The 16683-nt window shown below is 47.9% G+C and overlaps 2 protein-coding genes across 2 annotated transcripts in view; one reads left to right on the forward strand and one right to left on the reverse strand.

Moving 5' to 3' along the window:
• Positions 1–1106: 1106 nt before the first annotated feature.
• On the reverse strand, positions 1107–16235 carry ncstn (nicastrin). The gene is made up of 17 exons (XM_080201814.1): positions 16080–16235; positions 14239–14343; positions 13871–13994; positions 12631–12749; positions 10920–11065; positions 10352–10502; positions 9888–9997; positions 9517–9669; positions 6084–6188; positions 4735–4806; positions 4239–4408; positions 3500–3602; positions 3079–3174; positions 2465–2552; positions 2210–2370; positions 1919–2131; positions 1107–1338 (listed from the first exon to the last, which is right to left on the reverse strand). Exons 1-17 carry the CDS (start codon positions 16120–16122, stop codon positions 1216–1218), a joined length of 2082 nt encoding a protein of 693 aa, XP_080057940.1. The 5' UTR covers positions 16123–16235; the 3' UTR covers positions 1107–1215.
• A 106-nt stretch (positions 16236–16341) lies between these two features.
• copa (COPI coat complex subunit alpha) overlaps positions 16342–16683 on the forward strand; it is a 41749-nt gene continuing 41407 nt past the window's right edge. Inside the window, exon 1 of the mRNA XM_080201815.1 lies at positions 16342–16410. The gene's annotated coding sequence lies outside the window, so the exon portion shown is untranslated. The remainder of the gene's footprint in view (positions 16411–16683) is intronic.

The following is a 16683-nucleotide window of genomic DNA, read 5'->3' on the forward strand; positions in this document are numbered from 1 at the left end:
AAACTACTAATAGTGCTATCTATTCCTTTGGCCTGAAATACCAGAAAGAATATGGACACTCAAAATAAGTGGTAAAATTCTAAAAGGGATGCAGAAGCAGAGAGATGTGTGTCTATATGCATAAATCAATGCAGAAGGCAGGACAGGTGGAGAACATGGAATTTGTAAGTTATGTAATATCCTGATTTACACCATTATTTTCAGATTACAGAGACAGGGAGGGTTGTAGGGGCTGGAGGAGGTTACAGAAATGGGGGTGGGGGGTGAGTCTGTCCTGTCAATCACAGGATGGGCTACAACTTTGCCACACCCACTTCTGGCTTCTTAAAGCAGTAATGCTCTCTTTGCCACATAGTTAATGTTGGAGATTAAATAATTCAGGGCTGATCATGTTCAGGCAGACCAGCCCCATCAGTGAGTGGGCTTCAGGAACGTGAGACACGAGGAAAAATTCACCAGTAAACATCCACAGAAGGGAGATAGAGTTTTAATTTCATTATTAAGTGGGCCTGACAATTTGACAAAGCATGATTCTCTGCTGATTCACAAACGACCCCCTCCCCTCACCCACCCACACACCAGTCCAGTAACATCGCTTCACTATCTCATCCGAGATTCCTTGTGCACGTTTTGTGAATAAATAGAAAATAAAAGTACGGAGTTGTCCTCCTGAACCTTCTCGACAGAAATATCTCCCCATTTCTTGCCACCTCAAGAGGCTGATGGGGCTGCACTTCCTCACCCAGTTGAACAGTTCCCTCTAAAACCTTGACAGATCCCAGGACCTGAATGCCCAGCGCTGCCATTACAACCCCCCCTCCCCCACCCCAAACCAAAATCCCCATCCTTCCTAATTGGCCACAAACATCTGCAACTACCCCCACCCCCAGGGTTTAAACCAGTCACTCCCACAACAACCATTTTCTCTCTCACACACTTCCCACTCATGCCTTTTCTCACTCCTTTATTTGCACCCTCTCCCAATCATTTCCCTCCCCATTTGTTACTCATCCCCCTCCCTTCTACTTCCTTCCCTTCCCACTCTCCCCCTCACTCGCTTCATTGTCACTGCTCCCACTCTTCTAACTCTTGCCCTCCCCCCCCACTCTCAATTGCTCATCCCCGTCTTCCCTCCCTTTCTCACCCCCACTTCACACTGTCTCTTTCCTCCACACCTCTCTCTCACACCCCCTCCCCACTTTGCCCAAGGTGATGTCAGTAGGTGGCAGTGCTGTGTTCCCGTGGGCTTGTGAACAGGATGTTAGCCTTAGCGTTGACAAAGTAGATGAGGATGAGCGACACCAAGAGGACCCCGATCCCTGTCAGCAGCGTGATGATCTGAGGAGAACGAGAGAGAGAAAGAGAGAGATGCCCTCTTTTTTTTATTCAATCGTGGGATATGCGCATTGCTGGTCGGTCAGAATTTACTGCCCATCCCCAGTTGCCCGTTCGCAGTTGAGAGTCAACCACATTGCTGTGGCTCTGGAGTCACATGTAGGCCAGATCAGGAAAGAACGGCACATTTCCTTCACTAAAGGACATTAATGAACCAGACAAGTTTTTCTGCCAATCATCAGTGGTTTCACGGTCATCAGTGGATTCTTAATTCCAGATTTTTAAAATTGAATTCAAATTCCACCATCTGCTGTGGCGGGATTCAGTAGGTCCCCAGACATCAGCTGAGTTCCAAGATTAATAAATCTAGCCATAATACCACTGGGCCGTTGCCTCCCCCTACCGAGTCTTGACAGAGGGCCTCAGTGTGGGGTCTAACCTGATTAAAGCCTTGTTAACAGACCACACTACCAGTGGGTAACTCGATGGTTAAAACCATGATACAAGGCCTCACTATTGCAGCCTTGATGTTAGGCTACACTGCCTGGGCCCAAGGCAGAGATTCACTCCACACCACACCCACCTCCAGCTTCCTGCTGGCCACCAGGAAGATGCGGGCGCTGATTCCCTTCCACCGGCTCTCCGTCCAGGTTGAGTACTCAGTCGAGGACCAGTCCTTGAGCTCGAAGGCTGGTGACACAGCCTTGGCCAGCCACACAGGGCTCCGCAGGCAGTAGGCCTCAGGCTCAGTAGCATTTTCATGCTTCCATCCCTGGATCCACAGAAACTCGTAGAGCTGTGGAATAGGAAGCAAGAGTGAGAGAAAAAATAAAAGAGCGAGGGAACAAGAAAAGTGTTGAAGGTGGAGACTCACATCCCTATCCTGCTCTGGTCGCTTGTCTGCATTGCGGCATTCCTCCTCCGTCAGGTTAGTGGCTGTTCCTGTCACATTGGCCAGAATGTGTTGCACAAAGATTGTTGGGTTGTTCACCTGTGGAAAACTGGCCGAGACATAGAATATCATCTCCTCCTTACCTGTGCCCGGGAAAGAGAGAGAGGAATGAGAGGGACAGAGAAGAGTTGAGGTAGGATGGGGGGAGGGAGAGTGGGGGGTCAGGGCTGAACCTACCTACAATATGCTGTGCATCTGTGCTGAGGATTGATCGGCTCCAGGAGTTATTCTGTTGCACGAGGAATGTGTAAAGCATTCGGGAAACCTGGACGAGACAGAGCAGTGGGCCTCAGATACTCCGGGAAAATTGCAAGAACTCAGCCCCCTCACTCCCTCTTAATATTCCACCCAGTCTAATCTCACTGTGCCCCCCTCACTCCCCAGATCCTGAGGGAGCACCAGATTTTAATGTCTCCTCTAACATCGAGGTCCCATCTGAATACATAGGGGAACCTAGAAGGTTCCTTGGCTTGATGCAGAACCGCCAGACCTTCCTGCAGCTAATAATCTTTCAATGACCCTCACTACACATGTACTATCTGCAGCATGGTGATTCCAGTTCTTGCAATGACACCATCTGAAAATCAACCATTGTACTTTACACATTCTAACAGCGACTACACTCCGAAAAAACTCCTGCGTTGACCATGAGTGTGCTCCGCGAGTCTGAAGATGAGGGAACGCTGGTGTATTCCAGCAGACAATGCTGCTCCCCTCCCATTCCAGATCTAAGAACTTTGCTGACAGAGCGACATATGGCAGAAAATGCAAGCATTTGTTTTAATCCTCACCATCTGAGGATTCGTAGTGATGTTCTCCAAACTGTTGACACCTCCAGCTTCACGGTACAAGACCCTGGCCATCACTGTACCCACGTCTGCGAGAGTCTGCAGAAATAGGAGAGATCAACCGCAAGAACAAAATATGAGTGAATGAACCAGGCAGAGTGACCAGGGCGGGGGTCTCCTAATGTGGATGGGGGTCCCCTGGTACTGCCGGGAAGGCAGGGGACTGGTCTCCTGATACTGCCGGGAAGGGGAGGGGGACCGGTCCCCTGATACTGTCCGGGGGGTGGGGGGGAGGAGTTAACATTGACCGGGGGTGTCCCCAGGAGCGCCTTAAGTTTGACAGGTGGTCCCCAGGAGCACATTAATATTCACAGATGGTCCACGGGTGAATACAAGTATACTCTAGTCTGCACGTCACGCATACCCTTGCAGCGTCTGTGATGTAGTTAAGTGATTCTTCAGGAGAGAGACCTTCAGGGTAATTTAATCCGATGTTCTCTTGTGTATCGTAAGCACTCTGATAGTATCTGCAAATCAGAACAGTGCACAGGGTTACAACAGCAATCGGATTGGTGAATCATGAATGCCTGTTTGCAATGTGCTGTCACTTGCACCCAAATCAGTGATCCCTCAAGCTCACCCCAGCAACATACCCCTCTGTTCTTTTATGCTTGATGTGTTTATCCAGTTACCCCTTAAAATATATCACAATTCACACCTTCTACAGTCAGAGTGAATTCCACTCACTGGGAAGCATTTCTCCTCAAATGGAGCCACTGGAGGTCGAGGGCGCTGGAGGACAAGCCACAAGGGTGTGGAAGTGTTCACATTCATGTCCTGAGGCCAGTGTTCACTCTACAAGTGACATCACTAAAACCATTATTGGTGACATTATCACAAACATTATTTGTGAGAGCGCACTGTGCTTTAATTAGCTATGATGTTCCCTACATCACAACAGTGACTGCACTGCACTCAGTAAATTGACTGTAAGCCGCTGAGTTGGGGCAAGTAGATTCTTTCCTGCTTCTTACCAACAGCAACGGCAGCTTTGCAACCCATCATGCCAGAGCGGTAATTAAGTTTCCGTCTGAACCAGCAGACCGAGGAGGCTCCCTGTCCAGCTCATGGTGAAGCAAAGCCAGGGTAAACAGGGCACTGACCTGTTGGCGAAGGCACCATCATGGTCAGTCAGTACAGTCCCTGGAATAGCCTCCGCCCGAAGAAACCTCTGGAAAGACGAGGGTGGGAGTGGCTGGCTGTGTGCAGACTCATGCACAGTGACATTGGTGTCCAAGGTTGCATTGGAGAGGGATTCCAGGAGATTATGTACCTGTCCACAGAAGAGAGAGAGAGACTGAGAGACAGAGTGAGTGCAAGTGGAGGGGGTAGGCAGGAAAAGAGAATGAGTGTGGGGCTGGGCAGAAGAAAGGAGGATAGGAGGAGGGAGAGCGGCACCGGGCAAGGGGGAGGGAGGAGGGGGAGGAGGAGAAAGAGGGGAAGGGGGGAAAAGAGGGAAGGGGGGGGAAAAGAGGGAAGGGGGGGAAAGAGGGGAGGAGGGGTGGGGAAAAGGGAGATAGGGTGTATTGGGGGAGGGGAGAAACAGTGCAGTGGGAGAGAGAGGAAAATGAGGGGATAAAAACAGGCTAAGGTGTATACCTTCTGCTCAATGGTGGAGTTCTGTCGAGAGATTGGGTCCGTGTGAGCCCACAAGGAAGAGCCATGTCCAACCTGTAATAGGAATGGCGGCAAGTTCAACCTACATCTCACTCCCTGCAACCTCTAATATCCTAAACAGTCCAATCCACCCCCGACCTTACTCTCCCTGAACCCTTAATATCCCACCCAATCTAATCTCCAATCTCCTTTGCCTGAGGCTCGGGCTTTTCTCTCTGGAACTGGATCCTAGACTTCCTCACCCATAGACCACAATCAGTAAGGATAGCCAACAACACCTCCTCCACAATCATCCTCAACACCGGTGCCCCACAAGGCTGTGTCCTCAGCCCCTTACTATACTGCTTGTACACTTATGATTGTATGGCCAAATTCCCTTCCAACTCGATTTTTAAGTTTGCTGATGACACCACCATAGTGGTGTCAATCAATGATGAGACAGAGTACAGGAAAGAGATAGGGGAATCTGGTGAACTCGTACGGTGAAAATAATCTCTTCCTTCAGGTCAGTGAAATGAAGTAGAAAGTCATCATCTCAGGAAGCATAGTAGAGGAATGCCCCTGTCTACATCAAAGGGGATGAAATGGAAATGCTTGAGAGCTTCAAGTTTGTGTGTCCAGATCACCAATAACCTGTCCTGGTTCCCCCATGCAGACATTATAGTTAAGAAAGCCCATCAATGCCCCTACTTTCTCAGAAGACTAAGGAAATTTGCCATGTCCACTACGACTCTCACCAACTTTTACAGATGCATCATAGAAAGCATCTGGTTGCATCGCAGCTTGGTATGGCTGCTGCTGCTCTGTCCAAGACTGCAACAAAGGGGTGTGAATGAAGCCCAATCCATCATACAAACCAGCCTCCCATCCACTGATTCTGTCTACACTTCCCACTGCCTCAGAAAAGCAGTGAGCATAATTAAGGACCCCACGCACTCTGGACACACTTTCTTCCACCTTCTTCCGTCAGGAAAAAGACACAGAAGTCTGAGGTCACCTACCAACAGACTCAAGAACAGCTTCTTCCCTGTTGCCAGACTTTTGAATGAACCTACCTTATATAAAGTTGATCTTTCTCTACACTATAGCTGACTGTAACACTACATTCTGCACCCTCTCCTTTCCTTCTCTATATACAGCATGCCTTGTCCATGTAGCACACAAGAAAAAATACTTCTCATTGTATACTAATACAATAATAAATCAAATCCACTCTCCCCCTCACTCCCTGCACCCTTCAATATCCCACTCAATTTAATCCCACTCTCCCTCTCACTCCCCACACCCTTTAATATCCCAACCAGTCTAAACAAACGTGCACACACACAAACCTGGTTAAGTTCCACAAAAGAGTCAACATTCTGGAGTTGGATCGGGAATTTCCCTCGTTTCATGTCATATACCATCCGGGAACTGCCAATGTAATCAAAAGTTTCCTGGGATAGGAGAGAACAGCTGTCAACAAAACTCGGTATAGATACCCCATATGCAACCCTGTCCTGGGAGTGTTTCATGGGGACAGTGTAGAGGGAGCTTCCCTGTGTATCTAAAGCTGTGCTGTACCTGTCCTGGGTGTGTTTGATAGATGTGGAAGGGGGTTTTAGGTCAGCTAGGAGATCCACAAGCAGATTTTTAATTTTAGTGACAGAATGGTAGGAAAGGGTTAAAATGATTATATCTAACAAGAAATTGTTAACCATTTGCACGTATGTGAATGCAATAAAATAAAAATGATGTGATTTTAAAAGTATCTATATATTGAAATATTAAGTGTTTCTGTATTTTAATGTATGAAAAGTATTTTATATTTAATACGTAAATGTTGTGCCTTTGTTTAATAAGGACTGCAGGGAAAAGCCTGGGAATTACATACCAGTGAACCTCACATCTATTAAATTGTTGGAAGATATTTTGAGAGACAGGATCAACAGGCATTTAGAGATGCAAGGACTGATTAGGGACAGTCAGTATGCCTTTGTGAGTGGAAAATCATGTCTCACAAATTTAATAAGAGTTTTTTGAAGGGGTAACCAAGAAGGTAGATCAGGGCAGTGCAGTTGATGTTGTCTACATGGACTACATATTCAGTTAATGGCAGGGCATTGGGGAGAGTTACAGAACAAAGGGATCTATGGGTACATGTTCATAACCCCTTGAAAGTGGAGTCACAGATGGACAGAGTGATGTAGAAGGCATTCGGCATGCTTGGTTTCATTGGTCAGAACATTGAATACAGGAGTTGGGACGTCTTGTTGAAGTTGTACAAGACATTGGTAAGGCCACACTTGGAATACTGTGTGCAATTCTGGTCACCCTATTGTAGAAAGGACATTACTAAACTAGAAGGAATGCAGAAAAGATTCAGTAAGATGCTACCAGGATTTGATGCATTGAGTTATAAGAAGAGGCTGAATAGATTGGGACTTTTTTCTCTGGAGCGTAGGAGACTGCGGGGTGACCTTGTAGAGGTCTATAAAATAATGAGGGGCATAGACAAGGTAGATAGTCAACATCTTTTCCCAAAGGTAGGGGAGTCTCAAACTAATAGGCATAGGTTTGACGGGAGAGGGGAAAGATGCAAAAGTGTTGAGGGGACAATTTTTTCATACAGAGGGTGAGTGTCTGGAACAAGCTGCCAAAGGTAGTAGTAAAGATGGGTACAATTTTATCTTTTAAAAGCATTTAGGTAGTTACACGGGCACGATGGGTATAAAGGGAAATGGGCCAAACGCAGGCAATTGGGATTAGCTTAGGGGTTTAAAAAAAGGAGGGCAGCATGGACAAGTTAGGCCAAAGGGCCTGTTTCCATGCTGTAAACCTCGATGAATGTATTTGTTTGCCTCAGTCAAAAAACGCAAATGCTGCAGAAATAATGATAGAGTTCAGCAGCTAGAATCCATTAATCAGCAGAATGAACATTACAGTTTCAAAATCCCAGTTATTAAAACATTAATATATTAAATAGGATCATCTATTGTCCAGATATGAGGAAGTGTCTTTCTTATGGGCCCAGAGAAGGCACTTATCTGATTGTCTTGGCAATGGGTGACATGGCGGCACAGTGGTTAGCACTGGTGCCTCACAGCTGTAGGACCCTGAGTTTGATTCCCAGCTTGGGTCACTGTCTGCGTGGAGTTTGTATGTCCCCCCCACCCCCCCCCTCCCCAGTGTCTGTGCGGATTTCCTCCGGATGGTTTGGTTTCCTCCCACAGACCAAAGATGTATAAATTTGGTGCATTGGCTATGCTAAATTGCCCTTTCGTATCCCAGGATGCATAGGTTAGAGGGATTAGCGAGACAAGTACGTGGGGTTGCAGGGATATGGCCTAGGTGGGATTGTTGTTGGTGCAGACTCGATGGGCCGAATGGCCTCCTTCTGCACTGTAGGGTTTCTATTTCTATGATTCTAATACGCCTGTGGGAAAGGGATTGCAGTTAAGGCATCCTTAACAACATAGCAACCAGGAAGTGGGCTTTGCCAAAACGAAGAAGTCTGGTATTAGACAAAAATAGAATATCATTATGTCAAGTAGCACATCACAATTGGCTGAGGTAATGTCACGTTCTGGACTGACGTTAACATGGAATGAAATTGAATCTAGCTAATTAGAAGGAGTATCTTAGACAACAGAAGGCATAATAATTGTATCGTATTTTGGCTTAGTGTGTCAGATCTTTGGAGGGATCTTCAGCACTGAACCAGAGCTATTTGACCATCCAAAGACCTCTCACGGCTGAAGACTAATCCCCCTAACCTATGCATTCTGGGATACAAAGGGGCAATTTAGCATAGCCAATACACCAAACTCGTACATCTTTGGGCTGTGGGAGGAAACCAGACCACCCGGAGGAAATCCACAGAGACACGGGGGGAACATACAAACTCCACACAGCGACCCAAGCTGGGAATCGAACCCAGGGTCCTAGAGCTGTGAGGCAGCAGTGCTAACCACTGTGCCGCCATGTCACCTATTGCCAAGACAATCAGATAAGTGTCTTCTCTGGGCCCATAAGAAAGACACTTCCTTATATCTGGACAATAGATGATTCTATTTAATATATTATGTTTGTCTTGGATGATTTTTATGTTTTAAATAAATCTTGGCTATGTTTTTGAGCAGAGAGCTTGCTGTTGCGAGTTTAAGTAATTTTAAATTTTCAAGAAGTTAGGTCATCTTCAAAAGAATTCATAGAACATAGAACATTACAGCGCAGAACAGGCCCTTCAGCCCACGATGTTGCGCCGACCAGTTAAAAAACAATGACCCACTAACCTAAACCAATCCCTTTTCGTCCATAAACCTATCCACGGATCTCTTAAACGCCCCCAAACTAGGCGCATTTACAACCGCAGCAGGCAGGGCATTCCAATCCCTCACCACCCTCTGGGTAAAGAACCTACCCCTGACATCCGTCCTATAACTACCCCCCCTTAATTTAAAGCCATGCCCCCTCGTGCTAGCTTTCTCCATCCGAGGAAAAAGGCTATCACTGTCCACCCTATCTAAACGTCTAATCATCTTATATGTTTCAATAAGATCCCCTCTTAGCCGCCTTCTTTCCAGCGAAAACAACCCCAAATCCCTCAGTCTCTCCTCATAGGACCTCCCCTCCATACCAGGCAACATCCTGGTAAACCACTACAATGGGAATAGTGTAGAGGGAGCTTTACTCTGTATCTAACCCTGTGCTGTACCTGTCCTGGGAGTGTTTGATGGGGACAGTGTAGAGGGAGCTTTACTCTGTATCCAACCTTGTGCTTACCCCCTGGAAGAAGACGAACATGATATTTTTCTGCAGTGTTGCGATGTCTGTTACCCGTGCAAGAGCCTCAGCTGCGGCAAGCAGTGCAATAAATCCAGAGACGGCGCTGTCTGCTCCAGGCGCTACCCCCCAGAAGAAGGAGCTCGCATCCAGCTGGAAGGGAGGGAGCGGGCAGGATGGAGAGGGAATAGTGTTAGTTGGTTTAAAAAATACAAGTTCAAAGGTCACCTCCACCGCCACTGTTGCCAAAATGATCCTGCACGCCTCTATCACAAAGCCCTCGACCCCACTACACCTCCCCCCCCCCCCCGCCCCCCCACCCACCAAGCTCCCTTGGCTGCAATGCCCCCAGCGCTCCAGCAGTTACTCACTCTGGTGGCTGCAAGCACAAACCGAGCCTCAGGCTGAGCCTTATCTGACTTGTTTATCGGTCTCGTCACAGCCCAGACATTGTAATCTCCAAGCGGGTCACACACCACTTCTGGAAAGACAGCAGATGACAGGGTGAGATAAAGTGGGGGCAGAGGACGAGAGCTGTGATGGGGAGTGGGAAAAAGTGCACACGAGAGGAATGGAGTGACGGAAAGAGAGAGAGAGAGAGAGAGGGGTGGGGTTCAGATATGGTTTGAGAGCAATAGAGAGGAGAGAGAAAATGACAGAGTTGAGGGTTGAGTTGGGGCGGGGGGGCGGGGGGAAGCAGACCAAAAGAGAGAGAAAACTTGAGGGAGAGATCAGAGCAGGGCAGGCAACCGAGAGAGATGGAGATGGAGGGGCAGACAGAGAGAGAGAGGCAGGCTGACAGACAGCAATGCAGAGGGACAGATTCTGTACTCACCAGGATTGAGGGTGATAGTGAGCTGTGCTGTATTGCGTCTCATACAGGTGACCGTGTCTCTGACTGCGTGCATGTGTGAGGAGAGCTGCATTGCACAGAGCGGATATTCAGGTGGTGTTCCATTGTTCGGCTTATTGTGCTTATAGTAACACTGCAGAGAGATAAGAGACAATGCGATCAAACCCTCACAGAAACTGCTCCATTAAACGCTACTCCGAGACTCCTCGATTAAACACCCCTCACAGAGAAGGCCACTCAACCCCTCTCGAGGTTGTTACACAGGAACAGGAGGTGGCTATTCAGCCTATCGAGTTTGTTGTACAGGAACGTAAGGCAGCTATCGAGCCCCTCTTGCACCTGTTACAAGGGAACAGGAGGCCATTCAGCCCCCTTAAGCCTGTTACACAGGAACACGAGGAGGCCATTCTACCCCTCTCAATCCTGTTCACAAGAACATGAGGAAACCGTTCAACCACTCAAGCCTGTTACACAGGAGAAGGAGGGGGCCATTCTGGATCTCAGCATTTACCAGAGGTAACAGGCATTTCTGGACTGTGTAATGTCTCACCTCGCGGATAGTCTGTGTCTCATTCTGGTCACGTAACATGAATATTGGAAAGGGAAAATCTTCAAATGACAGGCCGTTGGCGTTTGGGTTCCACAGGGTCGTGTTACAGTTCATATACTCCGGCCCATAATCCCGAGAATAAACACCTGAAGTAGGACAGAAAGAGATGTGAGGCGGAGAGACAAGATGGGAGAATAGGAGGGGGTAAGGAAGGTAGAGATGGGAAGAGTGAGAGAGGAGGCGGGGGGTGGTACAGAGGTTTATAATTATTCAACAATGCCTCAGAGCTTCCACTCACCCCCATCCCTCCCACAGTCAGAGGGTCAGAACTAGGATTCACAGGATTCCAAAATATGCTCCCCATTCCCCTACTCCGGCTCCTCTTTGCATCTCCAGCCCTTACAACCGCCCCTATCTCTAACTTCTTACAGCCCGTACAATCCGTGCACAATTATGGTCTCCATAAGGAATAACAGAATCCCTACAGTGCAGAAGGAGGCCATTCAGCCCATCAAGCCTGCATCAACAACAATCCCACCCAGGTCTTATCCCCTTAACCCCACTTATTTATTCTAATCCCCCTGACACTATGGGTCAATTTACCATGGCCAATCAATTTAACCCACACACCTTTGGAGTGTGGGAGGAATCCGAAGCACCCAGAAGAAACACACTCACACATGGGAAGGCTGGAGGTAGAATACTAGATTTGATTGTGGATTGGCTGACTGACAGAAAGCAGAGGGTCAGGATAAATGCGTCATTCTCTGGCTGGCAAAACGTAACTAGCGGGGTGCTCAGTCCTCAGACCTCACCTGTTTACAATCTATGTAAATGATCCGCAAACAAGGACAGAGTGTAATATAACAATATTTGCAAATGATACTAAATTAGGTGGGAAAGCAGGTAGCGAAGAGGATATAAAGATTTTGCGAACAGATATAGATAGGGTAGGAGGATGGGCCAAAATTTGGCAGATGGACTTTAATATGGTTAAATGTGAGGTTATCCATTTTGGCAGAAAAAATAGAAAGGCAAATTGTTACCTAAATGGAAAGCAGATTCAAAATGCGTCTGATCAGAAGGATCTGAGTGTCTTTGTTCATGAATCGCAGAAAGACGGTGTGCAGGTACAGCATGTAATAAAAAAGGCAAATAGGATGTTGGCATTTATTGTGAGAAGATTGGAGTATAAAAGTAGAGTAGTGTTGTAGCAATTGTCTAGGGTGTTGGTGAGACCACATCTGGAGTGCTGTGCCCAGGTTTGGTCTCCTCATTTGAGGAAGGAGATGATGGCATTGGAGGCAGTTCAGAGGAGGTTCACCTGATTGATTCCAGGGATGAAGGGGTTGACGGATGAGGAGAGATTAAACAGTTTAGGCTGGAGTTTAGAGGGATGAGAGGGAATCTGATCAAGGTTTCTAAAATTTTAAATGACGTTGATAAAGTAAATGCAGATCAAATGTTTCCTCTTACGGGGCAATCTCAAACAAGAGGTCACAGGTATAGGTTGCGAGGCTGTTAAATTTAAAACTAAGATGAGAAGGAATGATGTCTCGCAAAGGATGGAGTTTGTGAAACGCGCTGCCCCATATTTCGGTGGAGCCTGAATCAGCTCCCACCAGGGGCAGTTTGAGGTGAAGGTAATGTATTCAGGAACTGCAGTTAAAATGGCAGGCAGTTCCAGCTGAGGTACACTGGACAGACTCACCGTAGCCAGCATTGGGGCACTTCAGATGCGGCGAGAACTGGCTGGTCTGAGGCGTGCTCGGGATCACCACTGCAACACCAGCCACCCGGTCCTGTGCCTTTAGCCTCAACATGATGTCCCTGAGGAAGTAACAGAGGAATTATGGGAGACGGCAGAGAGGCTGCTGGGAAACCAGCAACTCACCATCACTCCCTGACACTGGAGCATGCAGGGGTGCATTCAGCCCCTCGAGCCTGTTTGCTCATTCTACAAGCCTGTGGTTGAACTTCTCCCTCATCTCCATTTTCCCAGTTGCTTCTCCCATCTCCTCAATTCCCTTGGGTGTCCAAAAATCTCTTGATCTCCATCTTGCATCTACTCAGAGACTTTGCATCCCCGGCTTTTTGGGGTAAAAAATCCCAAAGATTCACAAACTGTTCGAGTAAAGCTCCATCTCAGTGCAAAATTTGTGCCCCCTTATCCAGAGACGGTGACCGCCCCCACCCCCAACCGCTCTCTCAGCCAGGGGCAGGGGAGGGGCCAAGCCTCTCAGTATCTACCCTGTCAAACCATCTGAATTTTACCCGTCAGTGCGACCTAGAACTTCAGAGAAAGGAAACCCAGTCTCCTCATAGCATACTCCTTCCGACCCCAGGAATCATGCCAGTGATCATGTGCTGCTCTATCTCAAAGACAATGACGTCCTTCCTTAGGTAAAGAGGACAAAACTCCACACTATTCCAGCTGTGATCTCAATCTGTACAATAGTACAAAGAGCTCCTTATTCCTCTATTCCAATCCCTAAGCAATAAAGACCCATTCCTGTTGATTTTCTGAATCGCTGGCAGTACGTGTACGAACTTTCTGGAGGTTCTTCTACAGGGCCACAGGCCTCCCTCTCAATCCTGACACTTCACCCACCCCACCACCCGACTCTCTACCTGTCCAAAAAAATTACTCTGTATTTCTATTCTTTCGTCCAAACTGGAGATGCTCCCATGAAACTCCACTGCATCCTTCTCATAACAGAACATCATATCAAACACTGTCATCAACCAATTTGAATTGGATATTCGTAACAAAATTGTGGATAGGAATACAAATAGTGCGACTCTGACACTGTTTCACTGTGCTTCTCGCAGGTTATGCAGAACTGAGGGCGTGCTGTGTCGCATCGCTGGACAGGCAAGGGGTGCAACAGGGTTTGCACTGAGAGCACGCCGAAGGGCATGCTATGCCAGAGATTCATCAGCTCACTCACCTTCTGAACATGTGGGTCTCCAGAAGGACTGCATATGGAGGGTGTGGGCCCTCCTTGAAGACCCAGGCCAGGTCCTCTTCCTTTTCTACAAGGTGGATAACGCCAGTGTCACCATTCAGAGAGGCTGTGGGTCAGTGGAGAGAAATATTGAGAAAAATCGACCAATCAAATCCAATTCCTCGAACACCCCTCCTCCATTACCAGGGCACTCACCCTCCCCACAAAACGTTTCCCTTGCCCTCCCCACATGACGCACCCCTTGCGCGTTCTCCATCACGATGCCCCAGTGTTATACCTCTGGTCACCCTCCCACTTGCACTCTTCCCCCCATTCCATACAGCAACCCCCACCCCTCGCTTCCTACTCACATTGACAGCCGATCTGGTGGGTTGAATTCAGGAGGCGCACACAGGCTGCTTTTGCTTTTAAGTTGATATAAATCTTCTCCTCCACTGAGTTAGCACTGCAGAGACCTGGAAAGGGTGGGGGGGTTGTTTGGCGAGAGAGAGAGAACGTATGAGATGGGGCAATGCAAGCAAGCCGGCAAGCACACAGGGTAGGGTTACCTCTTACCCCTTCCCTTCCTTCCCACACTGCCCCTCTCTCTTTCCTTTTCTCCTGTCCCTCCTCCTTCCTTCCCCATTTCTTCCTTGCCCCTCTCCATTTTTCCCTTTCTCTCTCCCCCACCCCCAATCTCTTCCCTTCAATGGTGAAGAAGTGGAAATGGTCAAGAGCTTCAAGTTTTTGGGTATCCAAATCACCAACCACCTATCCTGGTCACTTCATGTTGACACTATAGTTAAAAAAAAACACCAATGCCTCTACTTTCTCAGAAGATTAAAGAAATTTGTCATGTCCACCACAACTGTCACCAACTTCTACAGAATGCTTCCACAGAAAGCATTTTGTCTGGTTATACCACTGCTTAGTATGGCTCCTGCTCAATCCAAGGCTGCAAGAAGCTGCAAAGGATCATGAACAAAGCCCAGTTCAACACACAAACCAGTCTCCCATCCATTGATTCTGTCTACACTTCCAGCTGCCTAGGAAAAGCAGCCAGCATAACCAAGGATCCACATGCCCCAGACAGTCTCTTCTCCACCTCCCTTTGGGAAAAAGATACAAAAGTCTGAGGACATGTAATAACTGACTCAAGAACAACTTCTTCCCTGCTGCCATCAGACCTTTGAATAGACCTACCACATATTAAGTTGATCTTTCTCTACACCCTAGTTATGACTGTAACACAACATTCTGCACCCTCTCCTTTTCTTTCCTACGTACAGTATGCTTTGTCTGTATAGCACACAAGAAACAATACTTTTCATTGTATCCCAATACATGTGACAATAATAAATAAAATGAAATGTGACAATAAAAATTCAAATCAAATAAATCAAACAGAATATACTGGGGGAAAAAATTGCAGTAAGAAGTCTCACAACACCAGGTTAAAATCCAACCAGTTTATTTGATAGTAAACCCACAAGCTTTCGGGGTTTGCCCCTTTGTCAGGTGAATGGAAAAAAAAATTGCACCATAGAAGTATTAATTTGGTCGCATCACAGTTTGGTACGGCTCTTGTTGTGCCCAAGACTGCAGGAAATGACAAAAAGTTGTGAACGAAAGCCAGTCCATCATGCAAACCAGCCTCCCATCCATTGGCACTGTCTACACTTCTTGCTGCCTCAGGAAAGCAGCCAGCATATTTAAGGACCCTGGACATTCTTTCTTCCGCCTTCTTCCATCAGGAAAAAAATACAAAAGTCTGGGATCACGTACCAACTGACGACAGGGATCGAAGGGCCTGTTTCCTGTGCTGTACTGTTCTGACTCAAGAACAGCTTCTTCCCTGCTGCTACCAGCCTTCTGAATGGACCTACCTCACATTAAGTTGATCTTCTTCAGCTTGCTAGCTATGACTGTAACACTACATTTTGCACTCTCTCGTTTCCTTCTCTATGTATGGTATGCTTTGTCTATATAGCGTGCAAAAAACAATACTTTTCACTGTATACCAATACATGTGACAATAAATCAAATCCCCTCTACCCCTCTACCTTTCCCTTCCCCTTATACCTCCCTCACCCTGTCTGTGCTTCCCCCCTCCTCTCTCATACTTTCTGAGCTGCTGCAGTTTCAAATGGGGTTAGTTACTGAGTTTTCTGCCAGATTATTGATGTTGAGAGAGATTTGAGAATATATTTACCCCATAGCAGCAGCAAGGTGAGGAGGAAGCTCCATTCCTCCATCTCCAAATATCTCTTTCCTGTTTGCTTCAGTCTCAACTTTGACCTTCCGGGAAAATCAGCTGACCAGCCGCTCAATGCCCCGGCTCGATGACATCGGGCCCTGCGAGCAAGGGGAGCGCCCTGGAGGAAACAGAAGTGACGTCATGGCAAGGGCGGGCGGCTAACGTCACTACGCAAGGGGGGCATGTTTCGTGACGTCAGCACGCCGGGCGACTTCTGTTAGGAGGAAGGCGAACTTCCGGTGTGACGTGGCGGGGTGCTTAGCAGAGGCAGGAACCGGGAGAGAAGGTTAGGAAAATAGAGGCGGTGTGGGGGTGCGGGGGGGCGGGGGGTGGTCGTGGTGGTTGTACTGGTGGGGAGAGTGGAGGGATGGTTGTGGTGGTGGGGTCTGTGGTGGAGGAGGTTGTACTGGGGGGGTGTGGTGGGGGGAGCAGTGGGGTGCGGTTTTTGTAGTGCTGGGGGGGGAGCGGAGTGGTAGGGGTGGTGGGGGGAGCAGCGGGGTGGTGGTGGTGGTGGTGGGTGGGGGGGGGAGCGGAGGGGGGGGGTGGTGGTGGTGGTGGG

The sequence above is a fragment of the Carcharhinus amblyrhynchos genome, chromosome 13 (genome assembly GCF_965287045.1).
Source record: "Carcharhinus amblyrhynchos chromosome 13, sCarAmb.v2.hapA, whole genome shotgun sequence".
Taxonomy (NCBI): Eukaryota; Metazoa; Chordata; class Chondrichthyes; order Carcharhiniformes; family Carcharhinidae; genus Carcharhinus; species Carcharhinus amblyrhynchos.